We start from the raw sequence: 11,836 nt of genomic DNA, 5'->3' as shown, positions 1-11,836 counted from the left end.
CTGGTGAAAACTGGTGACTCTGTGAATCTGATTTGTTGTCCAAGCCAAATTCTGTTTTGCTGTGTTGTATTTGGCCATGCTTATTTTTTACCTCAAACGGCTGAAGGATTCATTCTATTTGGCTGTTTTTAAACATTCAGATAATTTTGTTTTTTTCACCTATATCACAAGAGCACAATATAATCAAGTTTTGTGAGGTAATTTTGCAATGGTCAACTCTGGCTACGGAAATGACCTGTAGCTGGGGAACCAGGGGCTGCTTCTTTCCTGAAGGTCTTCTTACCTGCTCCCCACTTACAAGCTTCTTGTCTGGAATTTCACCTATGCAATGATTCCCACCGTTGGTCCATGAAAAAGTGTTTACCCGTTTGCGGTGAAATGTAGAAGCAAAGGACAGTGTAGCAAGTCTTTCATAAAACAAAATTTGTTCTTTACAAAGGCGTGTCCTTTCTTCTAAATTATGTCCTCCTTCCTTTGTGGGCATTAAGAGTCCCTTTATTTGATTAAATGATGGCAACAGAATTTTGTGTAAATGCCCTTCAACGGCACAACAGCTGGCCACCCCAGACCCGTGCACTGATTTTTGGCAATGTGAAGTCCTCGGAGAAGCCGGGGCCCCCTGCTTGGAGTGCCCTCCACCACCACCTTGCTCTCCTTTGCTCATCATGCAGTCGTCACCCCGATACCTGAGTCCGGTCAGGGCAGGGGCACATCTGGGTTACTAAGGCTGACACTGACCTGCCAAAGCCTCAGGGTAGACAGCTGACTACCAACGCTCAGGAAAATGTGGGCCTGCTGTGTAATTTTGTCATTTGTTTCATCCTAATGACATCTTTGGAATTTAGCAGCTTAATGAAAATATTAAACTTCTTTCCATGGCCTCTGCATCACTCACATTTAACTATTGTTAAATAAGTAGTTAAACAAGGTCCTAAAAATGTATTTACTTCCCTGCTCCAAACTTGATCTCCCTGTTTTGCAGAGAGGTGTTTGAAGCCTACCACCTGTCAGCACGAAAGAACTTAAATAGTCTAGGAGCCTGGCGTGGAAAAAGTTGTCCACACAAGGCCTGTAACAAGAGTACTTACTGTACAATCAAGTGGTCAGAAAGACCGACGTCAGCTCACAACTTACTAGCTATGTTACCTTGGGTTATTTAACTCTCTGAATCTCAGGTTCCTCAACTACAAAACGAGGTTAATGACAGTACCTTCCAGCATAGAGTCGTTGTGTTTAGGACAATCTTGGTGCTTTGTGAATAATCAATAATCAATAAAACTGCTACAATTCTGAATATAGGGTATTTAAAAAGCACTGCCTTTTACACAAGAATTATGTTAGACCTGAAAAGGTTCTTTTTGATCATCTGGCCCAATCTTGGGATTTTATAGATGGGGGAGGGGAGAGATGAGTTCTAGAGAGAACAGAACCAATGAGAGGCAGAGCCTACCTAGAATTGGTGTCTGGATCTAGCGTAGGGTTCTCTCTCCCACATTGGTTTTCTCCTCCTAGAAGTATTTGGTTCTTGACTTTCTAGGTTTTCTTGACAAGAAAGAACTATCTATACAAGTAGTTCAAAATGGTGATATCATTTAAGCATTTAAAGATGCACAGTGAACTACAAAAATTCATAGTGAACAAAAAAACTGGTAGGACATTACTTCATCATTTCAGAATATTTGTTGCTGAGTATTCTAAAAGAATTAAATGCATTAAGAATAATGTAACAAAATCTACCCATACAACAGGGTGCTAAAATGAGGTGGATAAACAGAAGTACTATAAATATCATGTAAAGATGTGCTTTACACCCAACCCCACACTCCAAAAGGTGTTTGATATCCCCCGTGTCAATCAAATTTCTTGGTTTCTCAGGAAGAAAAATAGAGGACTTTCCAAGTCTTTATGATCATCTCCAGAATGTAAAACCAGCAGATCGATTATATTGGGTGTGGCTGATACCAGTAGGCTCTGATGCCAGCAATAGAAGGGACATAAAAGCATCAGTTAGATAAAGGGACACAGAGACATCATCACAAATACAACCAAGTAGATACAACTTTCTGTTATTTTAAATCAGTAGTTTTATTACAATACACACTGACACACAATTAGAGAAGGAATGTCCTGACATTTTCTGAGCATTTCACGGAAAGCAAATATAACCATCCAGACAGTCGAGTCGTCCACATCCTTTTCAAACACAATGCAAAAGCTTTTATATGTGATAACTCAGAAAAGTTTTCTTCTTCTTGCCAACAAAACATCAGTGTCAAAAACCAGTTATTGTGAAGTGGGCTGAGAAGGGAAGTGTTTCCTTCCTGATATTCCAAATCCTGCCTCTAGATTTTCCCCTCCCCCGACTTTCTAGATGACTTTTTATGATACTGCAGATGGTAGTGTGTTCAGGGACTAAATGGGGCCTACTTATAAGGCCAACTATTATACTTCACTATAACTGAAAGGAAAAGAAAAATTAACTGCTGGAAAATGCACACAGGTATGGAGAAAATATCTGGGTGTATTAAAAATGAGATGATCTTTTCACATAACTCATTTAAAAGGTTACAATTACCATAAACATTTTAACTCCATTAAAGATCACTGGCAAAAGCTTGCTCTTATACCCACAAAAGAGCCCTGCATTTACACAGACTCAGGAGAAAGCAACATACTGTATGAAAAGAGTAACTGATCCAGGTGAAGTAGACGTCAGAGTTGCATAGGCTTTTTTTAGATCCACTTTGTACAAGACACTATGGAACTTGAACAAATTTCCATCTTTCTGCAGTCACTGTGGTGGTCATGTGTTTTATTCCCTTTAGCACCCAAATGCACAAAAACACTCTAGGAAAGAAACACTAAAATGGCATTTTGGATAAATTCACTATACATTACAGAACTTGGGGACAACAAAGGAAAAAGGCCAAGCCTGACTCTAGTATTTCATATAGAAAAGCACTGCAAGAGAAAAGTTTGTTTAAAAACATTAAAACTCAGGTGAATATAAATACATTTTTGGTTAACCTGCGCTATAACATATAGAAATCCTGTCAGATATTCAGTCTACTAGGTAAGTCGTTTAGATTTTCATGTCTGACTACGTTAGTAGAAGAATATACACTGTTGCATATACTCACGTATATATGCATAGACATATATAAAATTCAGATCATGAAAATTTGTTTTAAATACACATACTTAAAACTTGTACCTCTAAAAATAAATACATTAGCCTCTTAATCGGCTAATTCTCAGATTCCTTCACAAACCAATCAGAACACAATTTCTCAACAATGGCAGATGACCAATTAGCTGCTCTTTAAATCCATTATCTATCAGTAAACGTTTTAAAATTCAGACATACAACAAAAATAGCATTCCCAGAATAAACTATAGATAGAATTCTGGCTTTGAAAATAAATGTCTTCTTGGCTTTCTTGATGTTTAGTTCCTACAGATGTCTACTCTTTGCCTCTCAATTTAGGTAGCAGTGGGAGAGCCTTTTCCAGTGGCAGCATTCTATTCCATTGACATTACCTTCTAATCAAAGGGGTCAGCCGGCATTTCCTTTGCCGTTTTGTTCGAGGAAACTAACACAGCATTGCTTGTGTTTGATGTCACTCCCATAATCACAGTGAGTTGTGTGTTTTAATGTAATTTACAAGGTGCTGATACCACTGAGGTAAAGCAGTAAGTAGTCCTGGCATTAAAAACAACAACAACAAGAAGTTTCCCAGGAAACAGTATGTAAGGGCCCTGGTGGTGGACATCTAAGTTCTGGGAAGTAGCTCAAAACCACCGCCACCATGGGCACACTGGAGATCTGATATTGTAGTTCAAACAACAGACGCAGATGAAAATAATATATTTCCGTTAGAAATGACGTAATTCACAAAAATGGAGCTTTACTCTTTTACTTTTACATTTCAAAAAAAAAAAAAACATTCTTAAAATGATAAAGCCAGACCAAGTTGTTTAATATAGTACAATACTTAACAACCTTGTCATCTGTTTTTGAATATAAGAATCTCAGAAATGTAGGAAATCCATGATGAACGACAACAAGAATGTTTAATGCCACTGTCTAAATGTTTTAAAAGGAAATTTTAACATAGCTGAAATACAATTTCTAAAAAATACAGTGTTCTATGCGCTCTCAGTTCCAGATTGCTAACTTTATAAATTAAAAGTAGATGGTATCCGTATATAAACAAGGCCTCTTTTTCATTGATTTCAATCTTGTTTAAACCTTTGGATATTTCAATCTTCAGATTCCACAAGGTAAGGCTGAGTTTATCAGATATAAATAAAATGTTTAAGTCCATGATGTACTGTAGCACGAAGGAAACAAATGCATCAAATATGTACAGGCTGGCTACAATACTTTTCTTAAAAAAAAAAAATTCAAATGTGTATCAACATGAAGCCACATTCTTTTTTGAATTTCTCTGGCTGCAAATGGGGCAACAGCATTTTTGTTCTCACTCATCTTTCAATCCTAAAGTCAGAGGCTGGTCTTAGGTCAAAGGGCGCGGTCTTTTGGGAGGCGGTGGAGGCATGAGCTCCGTGTCGGGGTCCAGATGATGCTTTCGTTTCTGTCCTTGAGAAGCTGCCGCACATCTGTCGATGAACTCAAATAGCATCTCCTTGGTGACAGGGTTTGAGATGCTGTTGCACACAGCTGTGGACAAAGGAAGACACGTGTCTCACGCGAGGGTTAATTAAGGCAGCTGACTCACCACAGGGAGATGAGAAAGGGGAAAGGTTTTCATCTCAATATGCTAAACACTTCCATTTCACCGGCTTGGATGACAAGCTTCAGATTAAACTATTCTCCTCCCTCTCCGCCCCCCAAATGAGTATTTTTCTAGTGGCTACTCTTTACTGTGCTATCAATTTTAAACCAAAACCAAGTACTTGGGTTATAAGCATGTATTCACTATGGTTTCTATCCCTCCCGAACAGTTTTTTATAGGATTCTAATCGAGCACAGTGCATCACACTTTAGTCCATATTTCACCAAAACTTCTACAAATAATTTGTGCTCCCGTCCTTCAGTCTTTCTCTCAGGAAGCAGTCCACACTGAGAAGCATATAACACAATACCAGTCATTGAATAGGGAGATTTCACTGGAGGGGGTAGATAACATTATTTTCTTCTAATAACTTGTTTGAAGTAAGGTATAATAAAATTAATAACAAAGAAAGCTTATTTTCTTATGTGATCAAAATTTAGTGCCAGTCCTTTTAATTTCACCTATTTGGTTTTGGGGGGAAAAGACACTGACTGGCTTAATTATTTCTATTTTTGAAATTAACTCATCTTGTCTGAACATAGATGATAGTTACAACAGAACCTTTAAATGTACAACAGTAATAACTTTTAAGCTGCAAAACTCAAACTGGCAATTTCTGTATTTTCTCATAAGCTTATCAAATAATCATCATCATTATCAACTGAGCACTCTAAAGGTACACTTTCTACTAACCTTTAATTTTCCTTTTTATCTGTTTTTCTCAACTCCACTAAAAATGCAATCCAGAGCAACAACTGCTACTGGGAGTAGTTTACTTTATAAACGTGATTGATTTGTGTTGTTCCCCATGAAAGAAACTTACTATTCTGAATTCCCAAAGTACTGATATTGTACCCAAAGGATAGCACAGCAGGTTTTAGGTTTTTGTGTGGTTTTTTTTTTGGGGGGGGGGGGATTTAATGGCTTTCATTTACTTTGTTCTCCCTTGTTTGTAAAGCTATTTTAGGAACTGGAAATTAAATTTTCCCCTGCTAATTGTGTCTTTTACCATCTGGCAAACAATGGTTGTTATAGTTTTGAATAGATCTGAAATTATCATGGCTTTTGTTGTTGTTCAACAAATTCAACTTGCAGACAGCCCATTGTCCTGCCCTTTAACCTTCTCTCCCCAGCACATGGGCACAAGCCCACAGGTCTGTCTACACAGGAGAACCTACAAATCGATTAAAGCCAACCAGGGTACAGACCTGCCAGAACCCTCATCCCAGCAAGCAAGGATGGGGGTCCGCGTGACTGCATGCCCCATCAGGCTGAACAACTAACACAGCACATTTTGGTTCTCACACCTTACCTTCTTTTTTTTTTAATGTACCAAGCATTGGTAGGTTGTCATACTCACCCATGGCAGTGTTGTAGGCATTAGGAAAACTTTTGTCTGTTCTCTGTCTCATGAAGACCCAGCTGTTGTTCTCAAATTTGCATTCTATAATTTTGTTGTCATACTGTTTTAGCTCTTTTGTCACCTGTTTTAAAAGAGAATTGAGGGAAATATTTAAATCATTTGAAAGGCTTTTTGCTTCCACTATGTGACAGACGCATTAGGAAATGACAAAAACACCTCAGGAACTCTTCATGCAGATCTCTTTGTCATCTGAGGTGTCTAATCAAGCCTAAGGGTATGGTATGCAGTACCTTGTACACACGCTCATTAATCCAACATTTTATAAATAGTCATGAAAACGGCTGTCAATATATAGCAATTAAAAAAAGCTAAGCAGAAACCAGCCCCTTCTGGGCCAAAGGCAAATATGTTACCATAGGGACCAATGCCTTCAATACCGTCTGTGTCCCTGTGACTTAGAAATTGAGTCTGCTGCTTCTGTTTCATCAACTTGCCAAAAGGTCTCACCATCCAAATTCCTATGTCAAAACCTAAGAAATGCCCTTTACTAGTTAACAGAAAAAGTTACATATAAAAGTCACATCAGAATAAAATTCAGGCAATGTGCATCCTAAAAGCCTTGCTTTTGAAGCAGTGATAATTAACCAAAGAGCTAATCTTTAGGCTATTTATCCTTTCCACCTCCAAACTAGTATAAATTTAGGGATGAAGCTACTTTTGATTTAGTTGGTAGGTTTTTTTAGGCTACTTCTCCTCAGATGATTAAATATGTATTACAACTTACTCTATCAAAGCTAACAAGTATCCATGGTAACTATAAAACCTTTTAAAAGATATTTCATCAGTCTGTGAGAATGGTTTTCATAAATAGGAACCTAAGCTTATCTTTGCAGTTTTCAAATCAAATGCCAGTCATGGTAATATTTTAATTCCGTCCTCATCTTTCACAGCTAACAACTTCTCCTCACAATATGGTAGATTGCAATCATTTAACTTCATTAGCATTATTTGAAATGCTCTCATTTTTCTACCCACATATTCACCTAGGAATATGAAGGGAAGCAAATTCTAAAAGATGCTTTCAATTCACAGATTAGGCAGTATATGTCTTCACAAAAACTTTCAAATTGTATTATTTCTTTTCCCTTAGTGAGTTACTACACTTGATTGGACAATTTGCATTTTCAACAAATACTACAGGTCCAATATATTTGGTGGCTCTGGAACCAGACCTGCCAAAAAAAAGTGATGTTCCACTTAGCAAGCTTGCTAAATTTACTCTCAGATATTCATTATTCTAGTCTCAACTCCCCCTCCTTTCTTTCTAGGGATCCACCTCCTTTTATTTTGATACGTTTTCTATATCCCTGTATTAGGCAACTCGCAGTTAGGTAACCACATTTATATTAAACCAAATGTAGGGTCTAACAGAGGTAAGTGTCTAAACCTTTCAATCTCTGTTTTCTAATTTCTAAAATAGACAAAGAAGTTCCTAATATTGAGACACTGGAAGAACCATAAATGAAAGTGCCTGGCACATACTAGCCAACTGGTGAAATTTTAATTGAATATAAAATTGGGAAATGAAACATTGCTTATTAAAAAAAAAAAAAAAAACCTTACAAGTAAATTCACTAAAGAAACCAGGATGGCATGAGAAGGCAGACTTTGAAAACAGCTGTCAAGAAAAGTATGTCACATGCATTTTACAAGAATGGCTTGCTATCAATATGTGCACTCTGTACTTTACTGACTAGCAATTGTAGGACGTCTTTGTCATATAGCTTATCATTCTTGTGTTCCTAGTTTCAGAATTGCTATAAATTATGTGTTGCTCAATCTGACTACAGCAATTAAGCACTATTATTAAGTATCTGTGTATCTACTTGGGCCTGCATTAATAATCCAGAAAACAAAGCTTTCCAGAAAATGCATGCACCTGCCACTATACTAACCTAAACTTATTTCTATGTTCAAGAACAGTACATTGTTCTTCATTGCTCACACCAGTTTTACTCCCAAGATAGACATACTGCAAGGCATTCATTTGGTTAGGTGGTAAAACATATCTACATAACTCATAAAAAGAATACCTCCAATACGTGCACAAATTAAGACAGTTTTCACTAATGGTTAGATCAAGAAAATGATTGGCATACAGGGGAGGAGTTTAATTTTGGTATGCAAATTCTAATTTGTCACTATGACAATAATCATCCTCTGCCAATTACATATTACTATCTCCTAAAACGGAGCCCCATTAGGCCTTCAATAATAAACTCTGTTATCCTAGTTTGAGTTAATAAGAGCTTGAAAGTAATAAGAAAATAAGAAAAAATATTTATAAATCGGGATTTCATACCTGTATGCATAATTACATTGAATTAATGAGATTTTGCTGTTTGTTTTTTGTAACGAGTAATATATAGTGTATTTCATATTGAAAAAATTTTTTCATGTGTGCATCTCATGGACTACCATACTTTTTATACTATTTAAATCTACCAATAATCTGGGATTAAGAGATAGTCAGATGAAACTGGATTTAATAACTCTGGAGATTTTAAATTAGGAGCTCAAAGACAATCCCCGGAATGAAGGGCCCAAAACAAAGTCAGGTAGAATCACAGCTGCTCCACTCTGCACTGTCTTTACAGAGTACTCTGTAAGCTAGGTGCTGGGCACAGTACCAAGTCACAAAAGGCAGGCCATCAGTGTTGGCTAAACAGACCTGCAGAGCAGGTGAAGATGCGTTTCTATTTCTAGTGGTGGGACAGAAGCCTCTAAAACTTACTGCACTTGCTCCTTGAGGGATGTTTTGCTATTAAGAGCTCATCTTTCTTTTAGAGAGACTGCACAAAGGCTTGGAAGGATGAGCAGGGGGATTTCTCTGAACTAAATTGCTTTGGAGACACTTTCAAATAACAAACATGCTTAGGACGAGAAAGCCACCAGGGAGTTATTGTTTTATAACTTTCAATTTTGAAACAATTTTAGATTTACAGAAAAGTGGTAAAGATAGTAATGAGATTTCCGGTATTTCAGCCACCCAACTTCCCCTCATGTTCACATTTTACATATCATGGTACATTTATCAACCCGAAGAAATTAACATTAGTACTACATAATTAACTAAACTATAGACTTTATTCAGACTTCATCAGTTTTTCCACTAATGTCTTTTCTTTATTTGTTCAAGGATTCAATCCAGGAAACCACACTGCATTTAGTCGTCATGATTCCTTACTCTTCTGATCTGTGACAGTTTCTCAGGCTTTCCCTAATACTTTTGAAGAGTACTAGTCAGATATTTTGTAGGCTGTTTCTCAATTTGGGATTTTCTAATGTTTTCTCATGATAAGATTGAGATTATGGGTTTGGGGGAAGAATGAAAGAGAAGTGAAGTGCCCTTCTCAATGCATAGCATCTGGTGGTAATGGTAACAATAGGATTTATTACCGGTGATGTTTACCCCGACTACTGATGGTGTCTGCCAGGTTTCTCTACTGTAAAGCTACAATTTTTCTCCTTTCCATGCTCTATTGGATAGTTACAAGGCACTATTTCCAGCCCCACTCAAGGAAAAGGGAGGTAAGCTCCACTTCCTGGCAGGAAGGGTATCAAAGAACTTGTGGACATTAATTAAAACTACCACAGAAATTAATACGTCTTGAGAGAGATATTTTGAGGCTATATAAATATCGTGTTTCTCCTTAAAGTTTTGCTCACTTATTTTGTATTTTAAAAAAATACTTATTTTCTTCTTACAATAACTTTTTCAATTTTATATAAAAAATACTTTCAAATTATTATCTATCACTTATATAACTTATTTTCTTAGCATCCATCTGTGAATCCTGCCTGCAGAGATCATTACTGTGGTGTTCAAATAGAATATTCTATTTTCTCCACTCCTTCTACATTTATCATCTGGACTTCTGTACAAAAAGATATGTCCCATCTCCCTCATTTATTTATTGGCTTATCTGTATCAGTAAGGACTCATGGGTATTTATTCTTTGGTTTTTAATAAAATTATTGTCATTTATTTTGTTGCTCAAATTGTTCTAGTAGTTTTCACCACTGGGAACTCTCTCAGGTGGACTCCTGTGTCCTTTTAACCTGCTTCCACTTTTACTTATTTATTTTTAGCATTTACTTCCTGGCAATACAAGATACTATGCCAGGTTCATCTTGTATTTTCTCTGCTCCAGCCCTTGAGTCAGCCCTGGGGGACTTTACCAGGATTTTATAAGAACAAAATTACTCTTCAACAGTCCAGGCTATGCTAAGAAAGTATTGCCACCACTTGTTTTAATCAGAATTTAAAATTATTATTGAGAGAATGAGAGGGAGGGAGAGAGAGAAGGAATGAGTATGAGAGTAAGAGAGTGAGAGACAATGAAACTCTAAATATGAATATATGTTTGTACTTAAAGGTTTTCACCCCATCTTTTGTGAACTACTCTCAAGAGCTAAGCCATTTTTTCTTTTCTGAAGTTACAATTCTATTTTTTGATAATTCCAGTTCAACCTCTATATTGTAACAGAAGGTAGATTTTAAACACATATCTCACGTAAATGAATTCACACACAAAAATGATTTTTTTATGTAAATAACTTCAATTTCTATTACTTACGAAGGCAGAGAAAATAAAACAACAAATGAATCAGAAATAAAATGGAATTATAAAAGTTTTCCTTGTAGTATCAGAAAAATATAGCTTAAATCTGAATTATTAGATAATCTTTATATTAGGGTCTACTATAATTAGTTAATTAATTAGATCTACTATAATTACATAATTAATTATAGTAGGGTCACAATATATTACTTTTAGAAAGTGCATCCATCTACTGGAGGAAGTAAAACATTTGACAAGTTGCCCTTTTAAAAAATACCCAGTCCTACCACTTACAAGAAAAACATGTTGCTCCATTAAAATCTATTTGTGTTTGTGCTTCTATAATGAAGAACTGCCATGTAAATAACACACCTTGCTTTTGCTAGGTTAGAAATACAGCAGCAGAAAGTCCTTCCCTCATAAATGGAGAGGGTCTTCAAGCCCTTCTATCAGGCATTCAACTTATGAAAGTATCAAATAAAAAGAAAGTGGCCAGATGTGTTATTTATCCTAAAGGTAATTACAGACAAGTCACAACTTCTGGGTATGAAACTCCTGTTATACTACAGACTATTACCTTCTAATAAAATCAGTTAGTAATAGTTGTTATTCAAAATACAATAAATCTTCATATAAAATAATTGGACAGATAAAACAACAGGTTAATAGTAGTTATTAATGGATAGTGGAATTAGGGATGACGTATTTTCTTCTTCTTTCATTATACATGCTTTACTTTTTAAAGTTTTAATAATAGAAAAATTCCTAAGGTAAAGTATGTCTCATAAAAAATGAAATAACATCAGGTTGGCTTATAATGTAGAGGTACAAAACAGTAAGAAGAGATAAATATTTAAAGAGAAAACAGAAAGTCTTGGAATAAGGCCCTAAGTCCACAGTTCCCAAACTGTGCCATGAGGCACCCAGGGTACTGCAGTAAGCTCACAGAGGCACTGTGGGGTATTTTACATTTTTAGGAAACACAGTAGTATGTGTTGGACAGCATGCAAGCTACTAGTCAGAGGGCGTTCACAGTTTTAATGTGAGAT

General features: G+C 36.3%; 1 protein-coding gene across 2 annotated transcripts in view; it reads right to left on the bottom strand.

The window, feature by feature from the left end:
- Positions 1-2,051: 2,051 nt before the first annotated feature.
- The window catches only part of RNGTT (RNA guanylyltransferase and 5'-phosphatase), a 240,922-nt gene continuing 231,137 nt past the window's right edge, over positions 2,052-11,836 (bottom strand). Inside the window, exons 14-15 of one of the 2 annotated variants that reach the window (XM_081033244.1) lie at positions 6,160-6,283; positions 2,052-4,684 (exon numbers count right to left, since the gene is read on the bottom strand). In XM_081033244.1, coding sequence (XP_080889370.1) covers positions 4,521-4,684; positions 6,160-6,283 — 288 coding nt within the window. In that variant the 3' untranslated portion in view covers positions 2,052-4,520. The remainder of the gene's footprint in view (positions 4,685-6,159; positions 6,284-11,836) is intronic. The other variant, XM_081033243.1, reaches the window with a different exon arrangement.

Source organism: Rhinolophus hipposideros (genome assembly GCF_964194185.1).
Source record: "Rhinolophus hipposideros genome assembly, chromosome: 3".
Classification (NCBI taxonomy): Eukaryota; Metazoa; Chordata; class Mammalia; order Chiroptera; family Rhinolophidae; genus Rhinolophus; species Rhinolophus hipposideros.
Note: the sequence above shows the minus strand (reverse complement) of the source record. Positions and strands in the feature narration are given on the sequence as shown.